Here is a 24957-nt window from a genome sequence, read left to right as displayed (position 1 = left end):
GTGGTATCAGAGTGATTGCCCCGGGTTCAAAACCCAACAATTCATTGATATTAAAAATCCACATGTATGGCCAACCAAAAATAAGGGGCCGCAAGTGAGGACAACCCAACCTGGCTCAATCCCTAATCTAAAATCCATTTTTGTGTGTTATTCTGTTTTTACCCCAAGCCCACTCAAACCCAACCCCGGCCGATCTGTAATCAAGTTAGACAGGCTGAGAGATTTAGAAGTGGGTTAGTTAGGGTCGACCCTCCTCAACCAGAGGTTTGAGTTGAGTTGGGTTAGGGTTAAGGTAATGCTACCTTGGGTTGGGTTAGGGTCGGCCTCATCCTGATCTCCCGGCCCAAGTTGCACCCCTAATAGTTTATGGTATCATTAATTAGAGCACGTAAGCATCGCGAAAAGATGCATCATCTTTCCATTTTGCTTCAAAGTTTTAGAAAAAAATGTACAGGGTATCTGCCCTAGATGATCTTCATATAAAGATGGCTTTAAGTAGGTATCTGAAAGCAGCTAAAAGCCTGTAGTCTCTTACTATCTTAGCCATTTCAATCTTCTTATATGTCACAGAAGCATGGGCATTGCTTTCCCAAATCAACCAGACAAAACAGACACCTACTCTAAAGCCTTGGACCAGTGTACTTTCCTATCACAATATTATCAACTGACGTATCAGCGGGGGGGATCCACACTGTTGAACTGTTAGGCCTTGCTATGGGTGGGTCATGAACCAAAATTGACCCCCGTTGGATGATTCTAATCCTCAAAATTGTGGCCGTTAGATGAGAGGTGAGAAAATAGATGAACGGTCTACATTCATCAAGAAAGCCTCCACAAATTGGAGGCTTAGAATCATATTATGGGATTAGATTTTGGTGCATAGCCCATCCATTTGCAAGGCCTAATAGATAAATGATGAGATTTTATATAGTGTGGGGGTCGTAAATTATGGGCGATGATATTTTCACTCCCCCTGCAATATACGCACGCTCCCATTATAATGAGTTGATGTAAAAAAGCGTTAAAGTTGCCCATTTTTCACGTCAAATCTCGTTATTAGGGGAGCATGCGCGTAATGTAGGGGAGTGAAAAATATCATCTCCCTAAATGTTATCATTTTTCATATAGTACAATGGGGCCCACTTCATAGTATGATCCAAACCGCTCATCTGTTGGCCATAGAGCGAGAAATGATCGGTTTGGATCATCCTATGAAGTGGGCTCCATTGTACTTTTTGAAAATACTGGACTTTATGCCCACACACCATATAAAAAAGGTTTAGATTATTGAATAAGTGGGTCCTACTTAGACTTTTGTCCTCTCATGCTTTCCCAAGCAAAAGGCTCTATAATAAATAAATGAGATTATACAGTAATTAAAAAATCGGTCAGCTATATTCACACCACCATATTTTCATAATAGCACTACTAACTTTGTTTTCCACCATGAATTAGCCTATTGGGGCTGTTACAATACTTAGGTGCTAGAAACATCCAACTATTTAGAAAGGTGTAAAACAGAGTAGTGCCACTATCAAAATATTTAATTGCCGATAGTTTTGTAATTTAATCCGGAAGACGTGACATGGAATATCCAAGTCTGATAACCATTTTTTATTGATTATGCATCTTTAAATAAATAAAAAAGGCTACCGATATCGGCACTACTATGTTTTAATAATTGAAGAGGCTCAACTTGTTTCTTCTTCTTTAATCAGCTTCGGAGAGGTTTTTGGTAATAACCTTTTCTTGTCATTTTTTAATCGTAAGCTGGGATTGAAAATAAAAAATAAAAGCCTTTGACAGGTATTTAAACAATAAAAGACAGCAGGATTTACTGCAATTATCAAAACACGGTACTGCCGTCTGCCAACATCAGCAGCGTAAAAAAAGAAAGGCCATGATTTTTTCGCCCTCCCTGTAGGATAATGCGCCCCATTTTAACATGAATTGTAAGCAAACTATTCATGTTACAAGCGGGGCGTATTATCCTACCGGGGTGGGGGGGAAATCATCTCCAAAAATAAGAAGACTAAAAGGAACGGAGAAAATTTGAAATGAAAGCAAATGGCAACGACGTCGTGGTCGTCTATTATTTGCTCCTCGTCGCCTCGTAACTCCCGCCAAGACTTTTTCCGTAACGTCCGTTAAATCCCTCTCTCTCTTTCTCTGAAATAAGAGATTCTGAGCGTGGTGTTGAAAGATCACTCCAGGTTCTTCTTTTGTCTTTGTTTTATTTCACAGATTTTTATTTAACTCTCTCTCTCTCTCTCTCTCTCTCGTTTTCAGTTTCTTTTGACTTGCACGAGAGATTCTCTGCCTCAAACAGGTTTGATTTTTCTACTGCTTTAAATGCCTGCTCCTGACCCTCTTTGAAAAAAACAACCCGGTTTTCATTTTCTTTCTGGGTTAACCAATTTCAGCCTACAAAAATCTCCTTTCACCCTCGAATTCTTTGTCTGCAATTTCAGGTGTCAGAGGAAGAAAAAGGAGAACCGCTCTCTCCCTCATCCAAGAAATTTCTCAATACTTTCATGAATGGAGTTGAATGGAAAAGAAGATTAGAGAAAGAGAAGTATTCTCACTTTTTAATGGCTTATTTTCTCTAATATCCGATTGGATTTTGTTATCATCCTCAATAGGGGCCTGGCCTAGTGTCATCGGACTCAGTTGGTATTATGATCCTGATTTCGCCTGTTGAATAGCTTGGAGATTGTTAGCAAAGTAAAAGCATCAAGAGGTGTTGGGCATGTTGTGCCTTCAGAGCCTTGCACAGTATGTTGGGGGTGCCGCATGAGTTTGATTTGACAGAAGGAAAAGGCATATGTGACACTAGGTATTGGACTATATGAGACCCTGGTATGTGACAAGTTTAAAGGGCCTAGCCTAACGTTCTATCATCTCTGGAGCTTTTGGCATATTGGTAAGCACTCGACCAAAGTATCAACAATGGCTATAGAAATCTGCTTGGAGACTTCTTCTTCGTCTCCGAGTTGGTCACTGAGTCCTAGAATCTCTTTCTCTCATGATTTATCTCAAACCGAAAACATTCCCATCGACCGCCACCGATTAGATTCTTCTCTTTTAGACTCATCTTCTCCCGATTTCGATTTCTGCATTACTGACCCATGTGAGGAGGTTTCTTCTTCTGCGGATGAGCTCTTCTCGAATGGCAAAATCCTTCCTCTCCCCATTCAAATCCAATCCAAAACAACCCAAGTTTTTACCCTCCCCAATGCAGAAATTCCTCAACCAAAATCAAATCCACCGCAATCTCTTCTTCCTCCTCGCCCGCCACCACCGCAAAATCAAAAGAAAGAGAGTTTAAAAGAGATCATGGAGGTCTCCAAACCAGAGGAAAAACCCAACTCCAAATCATTTTGGGGGTTCACGCGAAGTAGCAGTCTCAATTGTGCAAGCAGTTATAAGAGAAGCTTGATTTGTTCTTTGCCACCACTTTTATCTAGAAGTAATTCCACGGGTTCGACAAATCCAAATCCAAATCCAAGAGGCTCCCAATTGAAAGATAGTTGGAAATCCTCACAAAAGCCTCCATTGAAGAAGAACAATTCTAGTGGAAGAAACCTTTATGGGTCTCAGAGCAATGGAGGTGTCCGTATCAATCCTATATTGAATGTCCAAATTCCTTGTATTTCCAAAGGAACAACTAGTCTCTTCAGTTTCTTCATCACAGGAAAATCTACCAAGAACAAGAAAAAATCATCCTCAGTTCCTCATCCTTCTCACTGGGAGAGAATCTAATTGGGTATTTCAATTTTCTCTCAATAGATCTACCATAAAATTCTGCATTATAATGTACTGTTACACCTGAATTTGGATGATGTCTTAGTATTTTGTTAGCTGGGAACAGGAAATTACAGTGTGTGTGAGATTGTTCATATGTTTTTGCTTATTGAAATGTTGAAGATTTGGGAGACAGAGGAACAGGTACCTTCTTTCATGGCTGTCTAATTCCTTTGATGTTGTTGGATTTTACTTTATTTCTTTAGCATATTCTAAGGCTTTTACATTTTCCTTTTTCTTTTCTGTAAAAGCAGTGGCTTATGTAGAAGAAAGAAATCCATTATTAATATTGGGTTTTTCATATTTTCTACTTGTCTAATCATTAGGTTGGTGATTACATTTTGTTTTTTTAATATCTGTTTCCTTTGATTGATAATCGATTATTAATATTTTGGTTTTTTTTTACCACTTACCACTTTGTTCCTACTCTGTTTTTTAATGGTTTGATGCAGATGAAGATTTCATGGCCATATTATATGCTTAATCAAATCATGGGTAGTTAGGTATTCCGGCCTTTTGTTTACTCTTTTGGAAAATGATTGGAACTGGTCTTTTTTCTTTCTTTTTTTCCCCTAAAAATAATCTTAATAAATTTGTAGATTAATATCATGTGATGTCTATTTACAAAGTAGTTTGGTCATTTCAATTCTTTTAGGAGAGTTGGTTTAATGGTTTGAGATAAGCTCCCATTGGAGCTTAGGATCAAGCCTAACGACAATGTATTGTGTCCCACACGGCACAACCATGAAGGTTAATCCTTGTACAAGCCGAAAGGACATCTCGTTTGAAGATTAAGTCCCATGGCTTCTCTTGTTGAAACCTCAAATGGGGCCTACTAGATCGAGGGCCTAGATCATTCGATCAAGGCGGGTTTGAACGATGGCCTTGTGTTTGTATATTAGTTTGACCTTTCTACCAATTTGGGTCTCTCTCGACCTTTCTACAAACAAATCCTTGGTGCCAACAATTGAATGATTATAAAATGTAGTTTTGAAGTGACACATTATATAAACCTCTATATATCCAAGAATTAGGACCATCTTATGGAGAATATTTTTAAAAAATACTGGACTAACGTGCACCCACCATATAAAATCTCCTAGTATAATTTACTAACTATCCTTTATAAAATAAAGATGGGTTACAACAGGTCGGATTAGGATGAGTTCCACGCATATCTAGGTCACAATCTACTAGGAATTGTTGCTGTTTAAATTCAACTACATTCAGATTCGGACTGTTCGGTATAAGATCCAACAAGACTTTTACTATCATTATGAAAATTATGCAATGTAGTTGTTACTACCTAGTGCACTGAGTGAATATTTACATATTTGTTATGTGGGATTTGCGATGCAATTTTGCAGATAGCGATTTCGCAGCTGGCTTTTGCGTGTGAGAACAGCCACGCAGCTTGACTTTTTGACAGATCTTGTCTTATTCAGTAAATTCATCATAGGTGGGTGTTCTATCATGCAAGAGCCGGCTGGAGGGAGCTCCCTGCGCTTTAATGGCTTATAAAGCCTCCCATTCGTCACTTTTTGTTGACCTGCAAAGGTGGACCGCTATACGAACCAATGGGAGGGTTTAAAGTTAAAATTGAAGTATATAAAACATGTTGAGTATTTTTGTAATACTCAATCAAATTTCCAATTTTTTAAAATCTCAAATATGGATCAATTAATTTTCAGACCCTAATCACTAATCAGATATTGAAGTATGAATTTATAAAGGAGGAGATGATCCTCTAGCTCAATTGGTAAAGACTATGTTCTTTAACCCTGAGGTTGGAGGTTCAATCTCAGCTTACATACCAAAACAAATTGAATGCATAAAGGATCTACCAGACAAAAATTAGTACCCATGTCGATTTTAATCAAATTAGATCCTAAAGGTTCATCAAACTTTTTGTAAACTATAATGAGGACGACATCTTAATGTTCACTAATCTTTTATTTTTAACCGCATTACTCTTTGTAAACTATGTTACAAAATTTCAAAGTATATGTCTAAAGAGAACTTTGAATTGGCGACCTCCTGACAATTCAAACCTCAAAGTATTCGAGACATGCATGTGTGGTTGCGACCATTGATCACATACCATCATGAGGCACCTATTGTCCTGACCCGATGCTGATAGGACATTCCATCCACGAGATAAAGCCCTATAAAAATTAGTGATTCAGCTCAAATTTACGTTTATTTTGAGTTCAATAATCAGTTTTAGACTACAATCAATTCTCAAAATAAAAAACAAACAGGGCCCTAATAGTCTAGATGGATCGAGGAGCTAGGATGATCGTTGGATCAAGGTGCGATGGGGCCAACGGCATGAGTCAGACTTATAGTCTCAATTCAACTTCACTAAAAAAAAATGTCGAAACACATCAAGATTTATGTGGTTAGATAATGAGTTCTGCTTCGGAGCGCCATGGACATGGGAGCACTGCTCACCTGTGACCTCACGAGTAAGGGCATTACCTTTAGCCCCACTAGTTAGGGTTAAATGTACAGAATTACCATAGTGATTAGTTATTAATATGATACAATTTATCGATCCCAACAATCTCTATCTTGACCGACATTATGATATGCAAACTTGAATATGAACTTACAACCTTCATCCATGCAGCTCCTAAGTTAGAGTTGGTTTTATTTAATCATTTGTGCTGTGAGGAAATAGCTCTGGTTTTTTTTTTTTGAATGGTCTGGTACCATGTGAAACAACAAATTACTCCAAAATCTTAAGCCGTTAGAGTTGGTGTTATTTGATCATTTATACTTCAACAGTGAATTTGAAGCGGCTCTCCTTGGCAACAATGAATTTGAAGCAGCTCTCCTTTATACTTCAACCAATTACTCCAAAAGCTTAAGCAGTAGACTTTGGGAATGCAAGTCCCAATATAAGAATTCCAATGTTGGTCACAATGACGAAGGTGGCATCTCAACCCGCTCCCCTTCTTGAAAAGTGTTCTTTACTAGAGGGGGATTGGTTCCGTTGTATTGAGGTTCCACTCAAAAGCAAGATTCCACATTGGAAAAGTGATGAGATGTGGTTGGGCTTAAAAGGGCTTGGGCACCCTCCCCTTAACGGCTAGCTTTTAAGGGTGAGTTCTACCTGGGTTCCAACACATTGAACTTTAAGTTGATCCCACTTTCGGTTGTGGCCATGGATTTCTTCTAACATAGCATATTGTTTTCGACCACTTTCCACAAGTTGAGCAAACAATTCTTGACATGTGAGGTTCACCACATCAAAGTCATGCAATAGCATCCAATCATGAACAATAGGGCCAATCAACATAATATTTCTCTCGGCCAATCAACATAATATTTCTCTCGTCACAAGCAATAGCACCAAACAGGAATAACCAAGCCGAAGCCACTACCCAAAACAAGCTATACCAGCCACAACATAAACTACATGGATAAAATGAGCCACACAAGCTGTCAGTGCAAATATACCTATCATGACACCCCTGCCAACCATGTCCAGGATAAGCAAGATTGAGGAATCATGCTGGCCTGCTTTGATACCAATTTGATGCAGGTTAAGTGTGGGAGCACTGCTTGGGCTTAACAAAGCTGATTGGCCGTCACTCCAAAATTAGAATAGTGTTTTGAACTCTCTCAAGGAAAAGTGGATATCACTGGAACCAGGTAGCTGATGCTCAAGACATCATACAAAATTTAGGATCAATAGACTTTCTTTGCAAACAAGAATTCCTTCGGCAAGTACTGAGGTTCAATTGCTGTCCAAATGGAAATTCAAGACTCACTACAATTCAGGTTAATGTGCTATATATTTTGGTGAGTTCAAAGTTCAGAGTTCACTTGGTGATCATAAAACATAATTAACCAGTCAACTTACACTTGTGGATCGAACTTAAAATCAGGCATAAAGGTCAATTCCACTATTATAGGCATTCTTCTTGAAGATTCTGCTTCCTAGAGAACAAGGTTCAAGACCACCATCTAGAATTCAAGAACATGAGCATTTCTAACTTTTCAAAACATTAAGGGGCCGTTTGGATACGCGGATTTTGGAATCCAGGCTTTTAATTTGAAAACAGTGTAAAAGATGCTTTATGATCAAGCTGCTGCCGCTGTCCTGGCAGCGTTTCTTGGATTTTAAGTGAGAAAATCAAGTTTTAAAATCTCTCCTGCATCCTGGGATTTCTAAAACCTGGAAATATGGGAGGATCTGCTACTCTCTTGCTGACGGAAAGAAGGGGGAGAAGTAAAAAAACGATGGCTGGTCCGCTTCTTCTCTTGTCTCTTAGCTACAATTTTGAAGAAATCCCGGATTCTAAAATCCGCGTATCGAAACGGCCCTTAAGTGTGTTGAAATCCTACAGTCCATGTAACAACAGATTCATCTGGAGAATTTTGTTGCTTTAACACTCCAAGCTTCCACCAATTGAATTCACAATAATGGACAGTTAATGCAATAGCCATTGGTGTCATTTCCTTTCATTTGCAAACACAACCGACGCAGATTCAAATCTAAATACAACTAGGGATACGAGAGGGTACAAGAACATCCGCCAATTCATTAGCATTCCTCATGCTAATGCTCAGAGCAGATAACACTCTCGGTTTGTGCAGATTTGTAAGAATCCGAATTGTAGTCTGGGCATTAGTTTCATGGCAACATTGAGAGGAGACGGTCAATAGTAGCTCAACGCAGTCATGGACTAAGCATTGTTTTCATCCAATTTGGTGTCAAATTCCACTGAGTATAGGAAGTGGTTTTATAGGGGAAATCTATTATTGAAATTCACTAGGACAGGATCGAATGATTGTTATAAAATCTGTTTCCCGAGCAGATTTTGGACAGTTGGAACACAGAAATTGTGTCTTTAGTGCATAGGCATTCCAATGGTTTAAATCAAAACACCAAACTGAATTTGTAAGACAACTTGGATCCAAATCCGTCTAGGTGGAAAAAGATTTCCAAAAAGGCTAAAGGAGCAGAAGCATTATCAATACATAAGTGGGAGGTTACGGAGTCGGTATCTTTCCTTTGACCTCTTTGCAAATTGGTCAGATCTAAGAGTTTCCCATTTCTTGATGCTAAAGAACCATTTTCAATCCAAAATTGAGAGGGTCTTCATTAGCCATTAATTCTCAATACATAAGTGGCAACATAGGATACCAAAAAAATCATTAAATTTTGCATAGTTCGTGAAACTGTCACATACCTCTTTTGACCACATTGAAGAGAATCCAAGGAAATAGAATATAACTAACAGAAATGAAGGATCACTTACAAAAACCTCTTGCTTCTTTGAGGATTTTCAAACAAAGTGGCTGAATCGAGCTTGGCGATGCCCAATTTCTTCTGCAATTGGAAGGAATCCTTGTAATCTACATGGAAAAAAACAAATGAAGATTGCTGAAAGAAGCTTGGAATACAAGCTTGCCTTTTCCTCTCTCCTTGTAGAACAGGTTCTCTCCCCAAACCCCTAAAGTTTCAAATAATATTCATCAAAAGCTCCCACAAAAATGAAAATGAGCCTTTATATAGCCCATTACAAGGTTTAAATCTCTAAACTGCCCTTAATGAAATGGTTAAAATGCACATAGAAGGACTAAAAATGGCTAAACTATCCCCGAAGTAATAAAACAACTAAAAAAAATTACTCTAATGAGCTTTACAGGAATATGATGGCCTCTAGCTTAGACCAACAAGGATTTATCTTGCCAACATCAAACCATGTTAGTGTATGATAAGGAGATGGTGATTATTATTCATGCGACAACAAAATGGAGGCCATATCTACTGGGTCAACATTTTCATATCAGAACTAATCATAAGAGCATCAAGTATATTTTGGATCAACGAATTTCATCCATGGAACAACAAAAGTGGGTTTCTAAATTATTGGGGTATGATTTTGAAATCATTTACAATAAAGGGAAGGAGAATGTAGCCGGAGATGCACTTTCAAGAATGTATGAGAATGCGGAGATTGCAACCATGTCAATTCTAATATTTAGTGGCCTTACATATGGAGGGAATTGGCACAAGACAATGATATACAAGTACTAATTCAACGGTTACAACAAGATCCAAGTTCCGCCCCACACTACACAAGGGATGCATTAGACCTTCGTCATAACGGTCAAACTGTTTTAGCAACCCACTCTACCCAGAAGGCCTTGATCATTAATGAACTTTATTCATCTCCTAGTGCTGATCACTCAAGATTTCTACACACATACAAATGTATTGCTCAGGCTTTTTATTGGCGTGGCTTGAAGAAGGATATCAAATAGTTTGTGAAAGGATGTGATGTTTGCTAGAAAAATAAGGGTGAAACTGTTGTCAATCCAGGATTACTACAGCCATTGCCCATCCCCACCCAAATTTGGGCAGATATTTCTGTGGACTTCATAGATGGGTTGCCTCTCTCACAAAGAGAGAGTGTCATACTTGTGGTGGTGGGCCGACTTACAAAGTATGCTCATTTTTGCCTGTTATCCCATCCATATACTACAGCGACTATTGCCCAGTTATTCATTGAGAATATTTTTAAATTAAATGGGATGCCACAATCCAAAGTTAGTGATCGCGACCCAACATTCATCAGTCACTTTTGGCAAGAACTCTTTAAGCTGCAAGGAACCGAGCTAAAAATGGGTATTTCATACCACCCCCAAACAAATGGTCAGACAAACAGAGATGGTCAACAGATGCTTAGAAAACTACTCGAGGTGTTTTTCAAGAGATGAATCAAAGCTATAGCTGCCTTGAGATGAGTGGTGGTACAACACAATGTATCCCTCTTCAACAAAGAAAACACCTTTTGAAATTGTTTATGGTTGTTCCGCACCACTCATCACATCCTACACTCATGGATCTACCAAGGTGCATCAAGTGGATGGTGAGTTAAAGGATTGAGATCGTATGCTAAAAACTCTTCGAAATAATCTCCACCAAGCGCAGGCAAGAATGAAGCACCAGACAGGTAAGCATTGATCAGAATGAGAATTCCAAGTTGGAGGTTGGGCGCATCTATATTTGTAGCATATCGTCAAGCATAAATGACGGTTCGGGAATCTATGAAACTCTCTCCTTGATTTTATGGACCATATTAGGTACTTTGACACATTGGGATAATTGCTTACAAGTTGGAACTTCTTCCTGGTTCCAAAATACATCTAATTTTTTATGTGTTATATCTAAAGAAAAAGGTGGGGATCATGTCAAATCTCAAAGCCAATTGCCTGCTACCAATGAAAATGGAGAAATTCAATTCCAACCACACACTATATTAGATCATAGAATGATCAAGCGGGGTAATCGAGCAATCACAAAAGTATTGTTCAATGGGCCAACTTGCTAGTGGAGAATGCTACATAGGAGAATTTTCAGATCTTTGGTGAATGTTTTCTTGATTTTGCACTCAATCAACCTTGAGGACAAGGTTGAAAATAAGGGAGGAGGCAGGAACCTTCCCAAATTACTTATATTTCATTTTTTATGAGTTTCTAAATAAAAGAGTACCATTGTAATTGCTTGATTTTGGAAGTAATTATCTGATTTGTTGAGGGTAAGATCAAGCAACCGGCCAGATGATAACACGCGGCAGTGAACCCATAGAAAGTGAACCCATGGAAGCCCAAAACTCCCTAAGACGCCGCGCTGTAGTGGGGGGTGGGGGAGTGAGAACCGTGGTTGGGATTTGCTACGCGGCACCGCTAACACCTTAGCCAAGAGGAGAACACTCAGCCGACCGGCACTCCATTACTCTCGATCAGGTATGGGGCCCTCGGCAGAGGCCGAAATCCGTCACCATCACCCTCCAAACTACTGATGCATTGCCTCCCAAGAGCACACTGGGTCCCCATCAACTGCCAACTCACTGACATACAATTCCTCCTGGGGCCATACAAGGCCCCCACTGCTCATCAACTCGCTGTTGTGCGCCGCTTCCTGGGGAACACGCCACATCATGTACCTGCCCAAAGAAAGGACACTGCTAAAACCTTCCAATCACCTCCATTCCTTGTACCTTGTACCTTCCACTCCATGCGGCCGTACCACACCGCAAGAGCTTCCAATCACCTTCCTCCTTCAGCGGCCGTACAATGCCAGATGTCGGTGTCCTATTTCAGCGATTGACACGGTGAAACATCGCACCCTGGAGCACAGAATCTCTGTCTATAAAAGTAAACCCTCCACTCCAAACCAAAGGTAATGTACAAACTCTAATGCTAAGTTCTCATTCTGTTGTTTGCCTCTATCTGACTTGAATGTTGAAGGGTTCCCCCAGAGATTCAAACTCTGGGTGTCTGTTACGAGCCAAAGGACTACTGAGTTAGGCAAGAGGGCTAGTAGTAGTAGAAAGAGGGAACTACCAGCAAGGCTGAGGGCTTAGCTGTCATTAACAGAATTCAGTTAAGAAGTAGTTGAGACAGTTGAGGGTATTACTATGGCTATAAATGTAGAAAAAGGAGAAAAGCAGAGTATGTGATATTTTTCTGTTGAAATTACTTTTCTTGTATTTTGGAGGTTCTGGTTCCTCGAAGCCACTCAATGTAGTTTCTTTCCTTTCAAGAAATACAGATTTTTCTTCTTCTTATCTTCTTCTTCTTCCTCAGAAACCTCTGTTCTTGCTCTGAATTTTTACATCGTATCTAAGCTCGTAACATTGGTGCTTTCATTGACTTCTCACCTCATTGCTGAGAACACCAGGTTGAAGAGCTTAGATGATGCGATCAAGAAACTAATCGACACTACAACATCTCAGGAAACTCGATTACAGAATCAGCAAGAACTCGCCATCGAACAACGAGATGTGTTGCTGGCCATTTCTAACAAACTTACAGCTCTGGATGGCAGAGTTAATCAATTATCAAGGAGAATTGAACCAGGCGATCTTCTTCCAGGAGGGCGAGATGGAATTCAAGGAGGAATGCGAGACGGCATTCAAGAAGGAATGCGAGATGGCAATAATTTTGGGAGTTTTTCTGCAAGACAACTTCGATTGGAATTTCCAAGATTTGAGGGCACTGATCCAACAGCGTGGATCTCTAAGGCTAACAAATTCTTTCGATTTCATCATACTTCTGATGAATTGAAACTGGAGATTGCCTCATTCCATTTGGATGGAAAAGCATATGATTGGTTTCAAGCCATGGAAAGGGAACAACCTTTTGGTTCTTGGACACATCTTGCTAGGGCTTTACAAACCAGATTTGGTCCTTCCATTTATGATAATCCTCAAGGAAAATTGGCTAAATTGATGCAAACTTCAACTGTCGGGAATTACCAGGCTGAATTTGATGCTTTGGCAAATCGCACACTTCATTTGCCTTCACAATTTCTAGTCGATTGCTTTGTGTCTGGACTAAAACCAGAGATAAAAAATAAGGTACAAATTCACTTACCTACTTCTTTATCTCAAGCTGTAGGGTTAGCAACAATGGTAGAAGCCAAGATTAATGATGCCAAAAGGATTAATTAATTACAAAACCAGTTTCAAAGCTCCATTTTCCCCTGTAAATGGCTCTGCAAATGACAATTCTGCTGGGAGTTCTACGTTAAACACCAAATTACCTCCCCAAAGTGGTCCAATTAAAAGATCGACTACTGCAGAATTACAAGATAAACGAGATAAAGGATTATGCTATACATGCGATGAAAAGTATAACCCAGGTCATAAATGCAAAAATAAACAATTTTTTTTACTTTCAATGAGGATGAGTATCTAGAGTCAGAGGCGTTGATTACGGATGGAAGTACATCGCTCTTGGATACCTCTGTAGCGAATCCAGAAATTTCTTATTATGCTTTAACAGGTCAAGCTAATCCAAAGACCTTGAGGGTTACAGCAAACATTAATGGGAAAATTATCAGGGTTCTGATTGATGGAGGCAGCTCCAATAATTTTGTACAGGAGAGACTGGTACAATATTTACAATTACCAATGTTTCCTGAAATGAAGTTTCATGTAATGGTAGGCAATGGCGAACGATTGGAATGTTCAGGTCTTTGCAAAAATGTCACTCTTGCTATGCAAAATCATAAATTTCAAGTCGATCTTTTTGTACTTCCACTCATGGGGGCAGACATAGTGCTGGGTGTTCAGTGGTTGGAGTTATTGGGACCAATTATATTTGATTATAAACGGCTCACTATGGATTTCCAATGGAAAAATCAGGCTATTCATTTACAAGGGGAGAATCGGATAGTTGAAGAACCTCTACAGTTCCATACCTTCAAACGTTTAGCTCTAACTTCAGGGGTTCAGATGTATTTCCAACTACAACTTATTGAACTAGAAAATTCTGCAATTGAGGCTAATCCAAACAACGAGTTGAAGTCCTTGCTTGACCATTTTGCTTATGTGTTTGAAGAACCTAAGTCTCTTCCTCCGGCTCGATCACATGACCATGCTATCCCTCTGAAATTTGGTACTGCTCCTATAAAAGCAGACACTACTCACTATACTTGGCGTCATGGATTGCTACTTTATAAAGGGAAGATCATCATACCTACCGATTCGGGGTTGAAGACAACATTATTACAAGAATTTCATTCTTCACCAGTAGGTGGTCATGCTGGAATTTCTCGTACTATGGCTCGGATTGGCCTAAATTTTCATTGGGCAGGGTTAAAGAAGGATGTTAGAGACTTTGTCTCTACCTGTGTCATTTGTCAGCAAACGAAATCTCAACATACAACACCTTCTGGACTTTTACAACCATTACCAATTCCGGAACAAATATTGAAGGATTGGGCAATGGATTTTATTACCAGCCTTCCAAATTCGCAAGATATCTGCAAGCTCCATGGCATTCCTAAATCTATAGTCAGTGATAGAGATGCAGTTTTTCTCAGTCGATTTTGGCGAGAGTTGTTTAAGTTGCAGAGAACTACTCTTGCTATGAGTAGTGCATACCACCCCCAATCTGATGGGCAATCTGAAGCTCTAAACCGTTGTCTTGAAATGTATCTGCGAAGCTATGTGTGCGACTGTCCTGCACAATGGTCCAAATTCTTACCATGGGCTGAGTTCTGGTATAACACATCATTCCATTCTGCTGCTCGAAAATGACTCCCTTTGAAGCTGTGTTTAACCGCAAACCACCCACTGTTTTGCGCTATGAACAGGGTACTTCTCATTTAGAGGCTTTGGACCAAGAATTATTACAACGAGATAATATTTTACAAAAGCTGAAAACTAATCTTCAGCAAGCTCAGCTGAGAATGCAACTTCAAGCAAATAAACATCGGCAAGAGAAACACTTTGAAGTAGGAGACTATGTCCTTGTAAAGCTTCAACCATATCGACAGACTTCAGTGGCACAACGGAGTTCAAATAAATTTGCTCGCAGATTTTATGGCCCATATATGGTGTTGGAACGAATTGGCAGAGTAGCTTACAAATTGCAATTACCTGAAGGAGCAAAAATCCATCCAGTTTTTCATGTTTCTTTGTTTAAGAAATTTACTGGAGATCCATCAATAACAGTGGTAGCTTTACCACAAATGTCAACTGGCACTCAGCCACTTTGTCAGCCTCTAGCTGTATTGGATCATAGAGTAATTCAGCGCAACGACGAAAACAATCCCCAATTGCTGATACAATGGGATGGGCTACCTCTTGAAGCTAGCTCATGGGAGGATATTTCAATTCTGAAACATGATTACCCTACCTTGAAACTTGAGGACAAGGTTCCTTTTCAAGGGGAGGCAATTGTTACGAGCCAAAGGACTACTGAGTTAGGCAAGAGGGCTAGTAGTAGTAGAAAGAGGGAACTACCAGCAAGGCTGAGGGCTTAGCTGTCATTCACAGAACGAAGTAGTTGAGACAGTTGAGGGTATTACTATGGCTATAAATGTAGAAAAAGGGGAAAAGCAGAGTATGTGATATTTTTCTGTTGAAATTACTTTTCTTGTATTTTGGAGGTTCTGGTGCCTCGAAGCCAGTCAATGCAGTTTCTTTCCTTTCAAGAAATACAGATTTTTCTTCTTCTTATCTTCTTCTTCTTCCTCAGAAACCTCTGCTCTTGCTCTGAATTTTTACATCATATCTAAGCTCGTAACAGTGTCCCTAACCGTTTGTCTCTCAGTGCAAGCCACAAGTCAAGACAACCCTTTTGCCATCAGGACCAAACAGAAGGCAGGAGCAGCGCATTCGAGCCGTTGGTTAGAAGAGAACTAGTATAAAGAAAGGTTGAACCGTAAAGCGAAAGGATAAAAGAACCTACAGTATTTGGAGGTCTGGCTTTCCTCAATTAACCTATCTTCTTTTTCTACGTAAAGCGAAAGGATAAGCTTATCTACTCAACCCGAGTACGCACACATTTCCCTTTCCCTTCTCTTTAACCCATACCCCGTAGTCTCATACCTGGGGTGGGCCCACTCACCCATTTAATCGACCGATTCGTATCTACTGGTGAAAAGTAAGGAAAAACGCGGCATTGACTCCAAGAGCTGACCCTTTATTAGAGAGTAAAACGATAGACAAATCCCCCTCCTATTTTCATCACGGGGAAAATCGCCAACGGGAAATCCTACGGTTGACGATCGCCAATGATAGGGCTCTACCGCCGTTGTTGTTGTTTGGAGCTGAGGAAGAAGGGGAAGAAATCTAAGAAAGGAGAAAATGATGAAGACAAGGGTTATTGGGATTTGCTTTTTGATCTTCAGACTCTTCAAACCGCCACAAATAATTTCTCTGACGAAAATCGCCTTGGGAGCGGAGGTTTTGGCCCTGTTTTCAAGGTAATTTCATCTCTTGTTTCCTTTCCTTTCTTTTTTTTTTTCCTTAAATTCGAACAAGAAACCAGAAATCTCTCTTCTCCTTTGATTGTTTTTGTAAATGATATATTCGCCCCTTTTTTACTTGGGACAGCCCCCTCTAAAGCAGAGTCATAAACTCATAAATACACTAGTTGGGGCTGTCCCACGTAACAAAGTTCAGCGAATATGTCACTTCCCTTTATTTCTTTCCATCGGTTTCCGGTGGAGGTTAACTAAAATATCCCCCGCCACCCTCCCGCCCCCCTTGTGTAACAGAAATCGTTAACTTTTATGCTTTTGGAGTTAACGGTTGCTTCTCCACCCCTTCGTAAAAGTTAACGAAAACTGTTAAAGGGGAAAATAGCCATCAGAGGGGCGGAGCACTGCCCCTAAAATATCTCTGATTATCAAATTGGCTAACGTGCGCCTGGGTATATGATTATCTAAAGGTACGCCGACCGGCGACCCCAATACTCACGCATGGTTTTGCTCTCTTTAATTGAACCCGGTCCCACCAAAGAAATTAGGCAGGAAGCGTGGGTCCCATAATTATCAAGTGTGAAATCCGTCTTTCGTTTTAGGAAAATAGTGTCATGTATGATTGATCCTGACAGTCCATCTATATGGGGCCCCCCACCCTACGTCCGTACCGGTCGCATCCAACCGACGCTTTGACCCGCGGATGGGACAGGTCCCATTACCGCTGGCAGCCTGGCAGGCCGGAAAGTAATGACGGGACCATTGTGTGGGTGGGCCCAACTCTAAACAAGACAGACTAAACAGTATAGTTGGGCCCATATGAATGGATTGAAAAAGTATAGTTGTGTCCACATGAATGGTTTATTTTTTGGCCTCTACCTTGGATTGGCAAGTAATGAAAACTCCACAAATCAAATGGTTTAGGATATCTTATGGTGGGCTCCACTGTAAAAATGAATGGTTTAGATCATCCTTTTAGGTGGGCTCCACTGTATGTTTTGTACGGCCATGGTCCACCACATAAAAACCCAATTTCTCTAAAGTGCCCTGCTTCCACAAGGGCCCTCTAAAACGAGATCCCGTTTTAGAAACTAAACAAGTCTTGAAAATAGGCTAATGATACTGGCACTACTATGTTTTGATATTGCACAAATTCATCTTGTCTTTTATAATTTAAATAGGGTGATGATAAATTCGCTCCTATAGGATGGTTGGCACCCATTTCACGTCGAATGGGTGCGAAACATCCTACACGGTTGCGAATTTATCATCTCCCTTTAGAAGGCTATCAGAAGCCCATTAGAAAGGAAAAGACAAGTTGAGTTTGTTCATTTTATTAAAATTATAGGCTAAGGTATTTAATAGCTATTTAGAAATTTACTTCTATAATAGGTACAAGTAGGGTGTCAATTAACGGGACTATCCGAATCTGAATCTTAATCTTAAACAGAAAGTATCTAGACACATTTCGAGATCCTTGGGCCCATTTTGGGACCGTATCATAGAATCCGAAATTATTACCGATCAGAACAAAAGCCCTAGGGACAGTCCTAAATCCGATTTTATAATTATGCATGGGAGAACAGCTGAACAGCCGCATAGGCTCACTTTTCAACAGATTTTGTCTTATTCATTTAAGTCATCTGAGGTGGCTGTTCTCTCGTACAAAAGGCAGCCACAAAACCCTTTCCGCGAAATTCCCTACCCTTTTCTCTTCGGTGTCGGATTTAGACTTTCCATATTACTTCCGTGGATGAATAGGAAAAATGGGGTTTGAATATGTTTGGATGACTTCTTAACAGGGGAGGCTACCAGACGGACAGGAAATAGCAGTGAAGAAACTATCGTTGAATTCTCGACAGGGTTTGAGAGAATTCACAAACGAGGTGAGATTACTCTTGAAAGTTCAACACAAAAACTTAGTTACCCTTTTGGGATGTTGCGGGGAAGGAGGCGAGACTGCATTAGTTTACGAGTACTTGCCTAATCGGAGCTTAGACCATTTCCTTTTTGGTACTTTCCTCTTACTCCTTCACTTTTTCAATCTCTCTATGTCATACCTGTTGAAAATTTATAATATTTTAAAGCTTTGTTGTTTACTTTATACTATTCTTATGAATCAAATTCAACTATATAACGTTTACAGCGTTGGACCCATTCATTATTTCATGTTGTTGCATCTGTTACTTTCCATGCTTCCATTATTTTAATGCACTTGCAATAGTAATTTTCATTATTTTATTGCTTTTCAATGCATATTATATTGACCTTTGTACAATAGTACCAATGTTTAGACTTTGATTCTAGTTACTTTAACAAAAAACTTTGTTTGACTCGTCTTAAAGAGTAAATCAACTTGAAGAAGATAATCTCCATGCTTCTTTTCTTTGCAAAGATTCCAAATTTCACCCAAGTCTTCATCATTACCATACATGTGTCTAATGGCATCAAACTCTTCGAGTTACACACTCACAGAAAAAGTGGAGCCGCTCTTCTACTAAGAGCATCCTCTACTTCGTTGCACTTTCCACTCTTGCGCTTTAAGGCAAATGTATATTCTTGTAAGAAAGAAACTCACTTTGCATGTTGTCAATTTAGGCTTCCTTGATTGTTGATGTGCTTGAGGGCTTCATGATTGGAATTCAAAAATAAACTCCACAAAGATAGGATCGCCAATGACAAAGCGCTTCATCAATGGAATAAAATTTCCACATCATAAGTAGCGTACTTTATCTTTGCTTTATTGAGTTTTTCCCTAAAGAAGACAATGCAATGACTTTCTTGGCTAAGTACTCCGCCAATGCCCACATGTGAGGCTTCACAATCAACCTCAAACACCTTTTCAAAGTTTGGTAAAGCAAGCACAGGAGCACTAGACAACTTGTCCTTTACATGTTGAAAGCTCTTTTTGGCCTCCTTTATCCACCTTTCTTCATGCAATCCGTCAAGGGGGCTGATATAGTGCTAAAATTTCTTATGAATCGGCGATCAAATGAGGTCAATCTATAGAAACTGCTAACTTCTTGCAAGCTCTTTGGTATAGCACATTCTTGGACAACTTTGATCTTCTCATCATCCACTTTAATCCTTGTTTAAGTCAATACAAAGCCTACGAAAGCTACGCTAGTTTTCATGAAAGAACACTCTTGTGGTATACATAAAGTTTTTCACCTGTCAAAGTGGTTAGACCAACCCTCAAATGCTCTACGTGCTCACTTTTATCATGAATAGAAATAAGAATGTCATCAAAATAAACAACAAACTTTTCAATGAAAGGGCGAAAGAATTGATTCATTACCCGCATGAAGGTACTTGGAGCATGGGAGAGGCCAAATAGCATAACAATCCACTCATACAAGCCTTCACATGTCTTGAAAACGGTTTTGATTTGAATTTGATGGTAGCCACTCCTAAGATCAATCTTGTAAAATATCTTTGCACCAGCAAGCATGTCAAACATATCATCAATTCTTAGAATGAGAAACTGGTATTTGATAGTGATCTGCTTTATGACACAGTTATCCCCACACATAAGCCATGTTCCATCTTTCTTTGGAGTTAATAAGGCCGGAACCGCACAAGGGCTCGTGCTTTCTTTGATGTAACCTTTCTTCAACAACTCCACGACTTCCCTATTTAACTCTTCATGTTCTTTAGGACTCATACGGTAGTGAGCCTTGTTAAGGAAACTAGAACTGAGAATCAAGTCAATTTGATGTTGAATGTCTCTTAGAGGAGAAAGTTCATTGGGTAACTCAATACCGCTACTCTCACTTTCTTTTGCAAACTTTGATGAAATGAGAAAATTGTTACCCTCCTCTTGTAAAGATTTAGATGCATTTTTCTCTTTACTGGGCAAAAGAACATTCTCTACTTTTTCCATCCGAAAGATGTATGTATTTTTACGGTCATCATGGTTGAGATGTCTATCATATTACCAATTCCTTCCTAAGAATATATGACAAACATCCATAGGAATTACATCACACCAAACTTGATCATGGTAATTCTTGCCCATAGAAAATGAAACCAAACATCACGTAGTAACTTTTACCTCATTACCCTTCTTGAACCATGCAATATCAGCCCCCTTGATGGATTCATAAGAAGGGTAATGAGGTCACAAGTCCAAAGTAATTTATGATATATATGTCCATAAGCTAGAGAGTGGAGGAGCTTGGACGAATTTCCTCTTGGAATCTTTCATTTAAAGGGATTGAAATCATCTTTAGAGGGGGATTTTGGATTTTGATAAACTTATGTGATTGATAATATATCAATTGGGTTGAGCATTCCTCCCATTTTCTTCTTCTTCTCTTAGTTATGTTCTTGAGTTCTAATTTCTTCTTCTTCCCTCTTAAGCACACGCATTATCTGGCATCAGAGCTAACGGTACTCTCTCGGGCTAGCTTTGATTTGCTTTCTTTCATGGGGCACGAAGAGGTAGGGGAAGGCATGGTAACTAAATGATGGAAGATTTGAGAGATGAAAGAGATGATGAACTTCAAGTGCTTCGAAGATAAGTTGAGCAACTTACCATGCGACTTGAACGCCAAAAGGCTCTTAGGGAGCGGGGTGGATCAAGCTGTGGAGATTCTAGTGACGAGTCCGGTGTGAACCCCTTCGCCAATACTAGTGAGAAGGCTAGGTTGGGAATGTTCTATCGTGATTTCGACACCATCAAGATTGATTTGTCGAAGTTCCATGGTCGTTTACAACCTGAAGAGTTTCTTGAATGGATTAGTGCTATTAAGAAATTCTTTGACTACAAGGAGATACTTGAAAGCCGACGTGTAAAGATTATGGCTACAAGGCTTTGTGGCTACAGCCTTGAATAGCCCAGAGAGTCAATAGGTAGAATCCCTTTTAATCATTCTCGTCTTGGCATGAGAGAGAGAGAGAGAGAGAGAGAGAGAGAGAGAGAGAGACCACTTAGGGAGGGTGTGCCTATTTTTCTTTTTTTTTCTTTTTTTTCTGACACTACTCTAGCATATTTAGTGATGTGTATGTAGAGAGTTCTTTTGTCTCAGTTCTATAAACTGTTAACACTCTTTTATGTATTCAGACAGTAGCAAGAGTGCATCTCTGGATTGGGCAAAGCGTTTCGAGATAATTAAAGGTATAGCAAAAGGTCTCCTTTATTTGCACGAAGAATCCCCAGTTAGAATTATTCACAGAGACATCAAAGCAAGCAATGTACTGCTAGATGACAAGCTGAATCCAAAGATCTCAGACTTTGGCATGGCAAGGCTCTTCCCTGGGGATGACACCCATGTCAATACAATCAGGATATCTGGTACCCAGTGAGTTGTTTTTTCACTCTATCTACCTACTGTTTCTTCATTAGATAGGTTTATGGCTTCTTCTTTAGATAGGCTTCTCCTTGTTAAGTTTTTTTTCCCCCATTTCTTGTTCCTATCTTTTCTCATCTCTTGTGGGAAACCAAGATCAGTTTTTCATGTATGCTAAAATCATTGCAGTTTCAATGAATTTGTTCTAATCATTTTTCAATATCATTTACAAGATATTCATTGTCAAGTGCAATTGAATCTTTCAAAAAATTGGTGTCCTAATTTTCTACCGATAAATTTCCAAAATTACGCTCATTTTGATTTGGTTTTCTAAAGAGTTACTAAGTGTATATTGGTATATATATTGGCATTTCATCCTTGCACATTAGAGGGTCCAACTATCTTCTACAGGTGGTATTTACAGATTAATTGATTGACAGTCAAATTTAATTGTGAGATTCCTAACTATAAAATTCAGGGACCAAAATCCGGGTATTCAAGGAAAGGCGCTTAAAGGACTGTAAATGCTTGCTCTTCATATCCCACGATTTGAGATAATTGACTGAATCCTGTGAAACCATTTTGATCATTGATATCTTCTTTTTATAAGGCAAATCGACTTCAAATTTGAGCTCCAGCAAATTAAGTAGGTCAATCAAAAAAGATCACAGGGTTTTCAACATTCTCCAATTGATTTTGTCCCTTAGCATAAGATACTAAACTTATGACTGTTATGGTTTTTGGTATTGCACTTGAAACTTTCACAAATTTCAAGAATTGATGCCTTAACACTGTTCAATGTATTTGGGTATTGCAGTGGTTATATGGCCCCTGAATACGCCATGCATGGCTACTTATCTGTGAAGTCAGATGTCTTTAGCTTTGGCATATTGGTATTAGAGATAGTGAGTGGGAGAAAGAACCATGATCGGCAGTTGGATGTTGAAAGTGGAGACCTCTTGATCCGTGTAAGTTCAATGAATTTTCTACAAAGTTTTACTTTAACCCAAGTACCATTGTGTTATTGGCGGTGTATCTCAATTCAACTAGTTAAAATTACATACAAACATTGTTGTTTTCGACCCTTCTTCAGACATGGAGCCTCTTTGAAGAGGGGAAGATACTAGAGCTAGTGGACCGTAGTCTCACTACATATGATCAAGATGAGGCGGCGATTTGCATTCAAATGGGGTTGCTATGCTGTCAAGCTAGTGTGTCAGAACGGCCCGATATGTACTCAGTTCATCTCATGCTCTTGAGCGATTCGTTTAAACTACCAAAACCTGGGAAACCTGGACTTCAGGGCCGACGAGGACGTTGGAGTTCTACGGCTTCTCTTACTCCCTCTGGTAGAAACATTAGTGGTGCTACTAAATTTTCTACTGGTAGCAGTTTTATAGAAGATACTTCAAGAAATTCTATCTCTGTTTCCTTTACAGAGGAAGGCAGGTGAACAATTATTTATGGGGAGTGATAAATCGACTCCCATGTGTCTTTCTCTCTCCTCTGGTTAGAGAGAGAAAGAGGAGAGAGATAGACACATGGGGAGTTGATTTGTCACTTCCCTTATTTATTTATTTTTTTTCGTATAAGCTTGTTATACCCTTACATTCTTCTTACCATTGTAATTATATGGAATCTACAACTTTCAGTGGTTTTTTTTTCAGTTTCAAGGAATGGAATAGTCACACATTTTGTAAGTTACCCTAAAATCTAAACCTCAAGGTCCCCTCTAATAATATTTTGATTTGTAAGACCTAATTCTGTCATCACATCACTAGTATAATAGTTATAAAAAAATATGCATTATCAAATTGGTACCAAAATAATTACATGCACATCTCCCCCAACGGTTTTTCAATTAAATCATATTTATTAAAGGAAAAATTGTTAGAGAAGGATGAAATGGGGGTTATCAAGTCTCTAAAAGGCAGTTATCAACCCTCTTTAACAATTTTTCAAAATTGTGTCCCCCGTTCACAATTCTTGTATTTTGGTGTCACCCATTGGCAATTTTTCCTTTATTAAAATTCGATTTTGAAATGGATTTGACAGTGAGATTTCTCTATTTTCTAATTATTTGTTTTTTTTTTTTAATTTCCTCATTCGAGATATTTTTTGTTTTATAAATCCTTCCACATAATTATTTGATGAAAATAAATATGGGGAAGTGATATATCCGCCCCTTTCGATTACTTGGGACACCAAGCAGCAGGGTATCAAATGACTGCAGCAGCCCAACTTCCCGTCAGAAGGATTCAATGGGGCTGATTGCCACTTACACTGCTGCTGGGTGTTCCAAGTAATCAAAAGGGGTGGATATATCAGTAATTCAAAACAGTACCTTCTTGACAGAAATCTGTAAAAGATTAAGTGAACCTCCAAATCGATGCAGAAAAACAACAAATAAAGAAACTAGATATATTTGTAGTCGTCATACTTGTATCAGTTTCAACCTGAGTTAGATATTTTCCTTTTTTATGTACTAGTAAAAATGCACGTGCTATCCATTTAAAATTGTACAAACCACATCAATAGGTTGTGCCCGTAAAATCATTTCCATAGGCTGATCCTAGCCCTCCAATCTATAGAGGTTTCCATGATTGTTGTCCTACATTCATAATATCAACATTCCTGAAATCGCGGGTGCAACTTGGGTGTCAACCCGACCCAATTCGGGTTGGGTTGGGTCGGGCTGACCCGATTTGATACGGTACCAATTGTTGACCACCTCAACTCAAGCCGGGTTGTTTTGGATTTTGAGAACCAATAGTGAGTGACCAATAATCAGTTTTTAACTCACAATCGGTTCTCAAAATCCAAACTAAACAGGGACTAATAATTAACAAAGGGAAATATTATCCGCACTATTATATTTTGATGATGACTTTCCTCAATTTATTCAAGTATGGTATGGCCCGCACCATAGGATTATCCAAACCGTCCATTGTGGACTGTGGAGACTATTGCAATGCTGAAAAAGAAAAACACACATATACAGAACTTCTTCAGATGGAACCCAAATTCGGATTTTGGGTCGGGTCGGGTTGCCCGACAGTCCAACTCGGCCCAACCCGATTTGCGAAAAAGCTTAACCCGACCCAACCCAAATTCGGGTTGAAC

General features: G+C 39.3%; 3 protein-coding genes across 4 annotated transcripts; all 3 read left to right on the top strand.

The window, feature by feature from the left end:
• The first annotated feature begins 2073 nt into the window (after positions 1 to 2073).
• LOC143854322 (uncharacterized) lies at positions 2074 to 4107 on the top strand. 2 transcript variants are annotated; one of them, XM_077364207.1, is made up of 2 exons: positions 2074 to 2213; positions 2472 to 4107. In XM_077364207.1, exon 2 carries the CDS (start codon positions 2950 to 2952, stop codon positions 3760 to 3762), a length of 813 nt encoding a protein of 270 aa, XP_077220322.1. In that variant the 5' UTR covers positions 2074 to 2213; positions 2472 to 2949; the 3' UTR covers positions 3763 to 4107. The 2 variants fall into 2 exon arrangements, with proteins under 2 accessions (XP_077220322.1, XP_077220321.1); XM_077364206.1 differs by having other exon boundaries at positions 2192 to 2329.
• An 8138-nt stretch (positions 4108 to 12245) lies between these two features.
• LOC143853740 (uncharacterized) lies at positions 12246 to 14873 on the top strand. Its single transcript, XM_077363480.1, has 3 exons — positions 12246 to 12279; positions 12415 to 13187; positions 13515 to 14873. The coding sequence occupies exons 1-3, from the start codon at positions 12246 to 12248 to the stop codon at positions 14871 to 14873; spliced, it is 2166 nt and encodes a 721-aa protein (XP_077219595.1).
• A 1330-nt stretch (positions 14874 to 16203) lies between these two features.
• LOC143854417 (cysteine-rich receptor-like protein kinase 43) lies at positions 16204 to 23590 on the top strand. Its single transcript, XM_077364391.1, has 5 exons — positions 16204 to 16546; positions 18346 to 18556; positions 21609 to 21846; positions 22652 to 22802; positions 22928 to 23590. The coding sequence occupies exons 1-5, from the start codon at positions 16355 to 16357 to the stop codon at positions 23285 to 23287; spliced, it is 1152 nt and encodes a 383-aa protein (XP_077220506.1). The 5' UTR covers positions 16204 to 16354; the 3' UTR covers positions 23288 to 23590.
• The last annotated feature ends 1367 nt before the right edge of the window (positions 23591 to 24957 follow it).

This window comes from Tasmannia lanceolata, unplaced genomic scaffold (assembly GCF_043159265.1).
Source record: "Tasmannia lanceolata isolate RefF3 unplaced genomic scaffold, GAP_Taslan_0.1 ptg000020l, whole genome shotgun sequence".
In the NCBI taxonomy this organism is placed as follows: domain Eukaryota; kingdom Viridiplantae; phylum Streptophyta; class Magnoliopsida; order Canellales; family Winteraceae; genus Tasmannia; species Tasmannia lanceolata.
The sequence above is the reverse complement of the archived record's forward strand: the minus strand, read 5'-3'. Positions and strand labels throughout refer to the sequence as shown.

What these genes read in the sequence shown, in the direction of transcription:
- LOC143854322 (XM_077364207.1), top strand. Translation starts at nt 2,950, where the DNA reads ATGGCTATAGAAATCTGCTTGGAGACTTCTTCTTCGTCTCCGAGTTGG.
- LOC143853740 (XM_077363480.1), top strand. Translation starts at nt 12,246, where the DNA reads ATGGCTATAAATGTAGAAAAAGGAGAAAAGCAGA. An exon ending in AGAAAAAGGAGAAAAGCAGA is followed by an intron (nt 12,280 to 12,414) that starts GTATGTGATATT and finishes CTTCTTCCTCAG; the next exon opens with AAACCTCTGTTCTTGCTCTG. An exon ending in AACCAGAGATAAAAAATAAG is followed by an intron (nt 13,188 to 13,514) that starts GTACAAATTCAC and finishes ACTTTCAATGAG; the next exon opens with GATGAGTATCTAGAGTCAGA.
- LOC143854417 (XM_077364391.1), top strand. Translation starts at nt 16,355, where the DNA reads ATGATAGGGCTCTACCGCCGTTGTTGTTGTTTGGAGCTGAGGAAGAAG. An exon ending in GTTTTGGCCCTGTTTTCAAG is followed by an intron (nt 16,547 to 18,345) that starts GTAATTTCATCT and finishes ACTTCTTAACAG; the next exon opens with GGGAGGCTACCAGACGGACA. An exon ending in GTGGAGACCTCTTGATCCGT is followed by an intron (nt 22,803 to 22,927) that starts GTAAGTTCAATG and finishes ACCCTTCTTCAG; the next exon opens with ACATGGAGCCTCTTTGAAGA.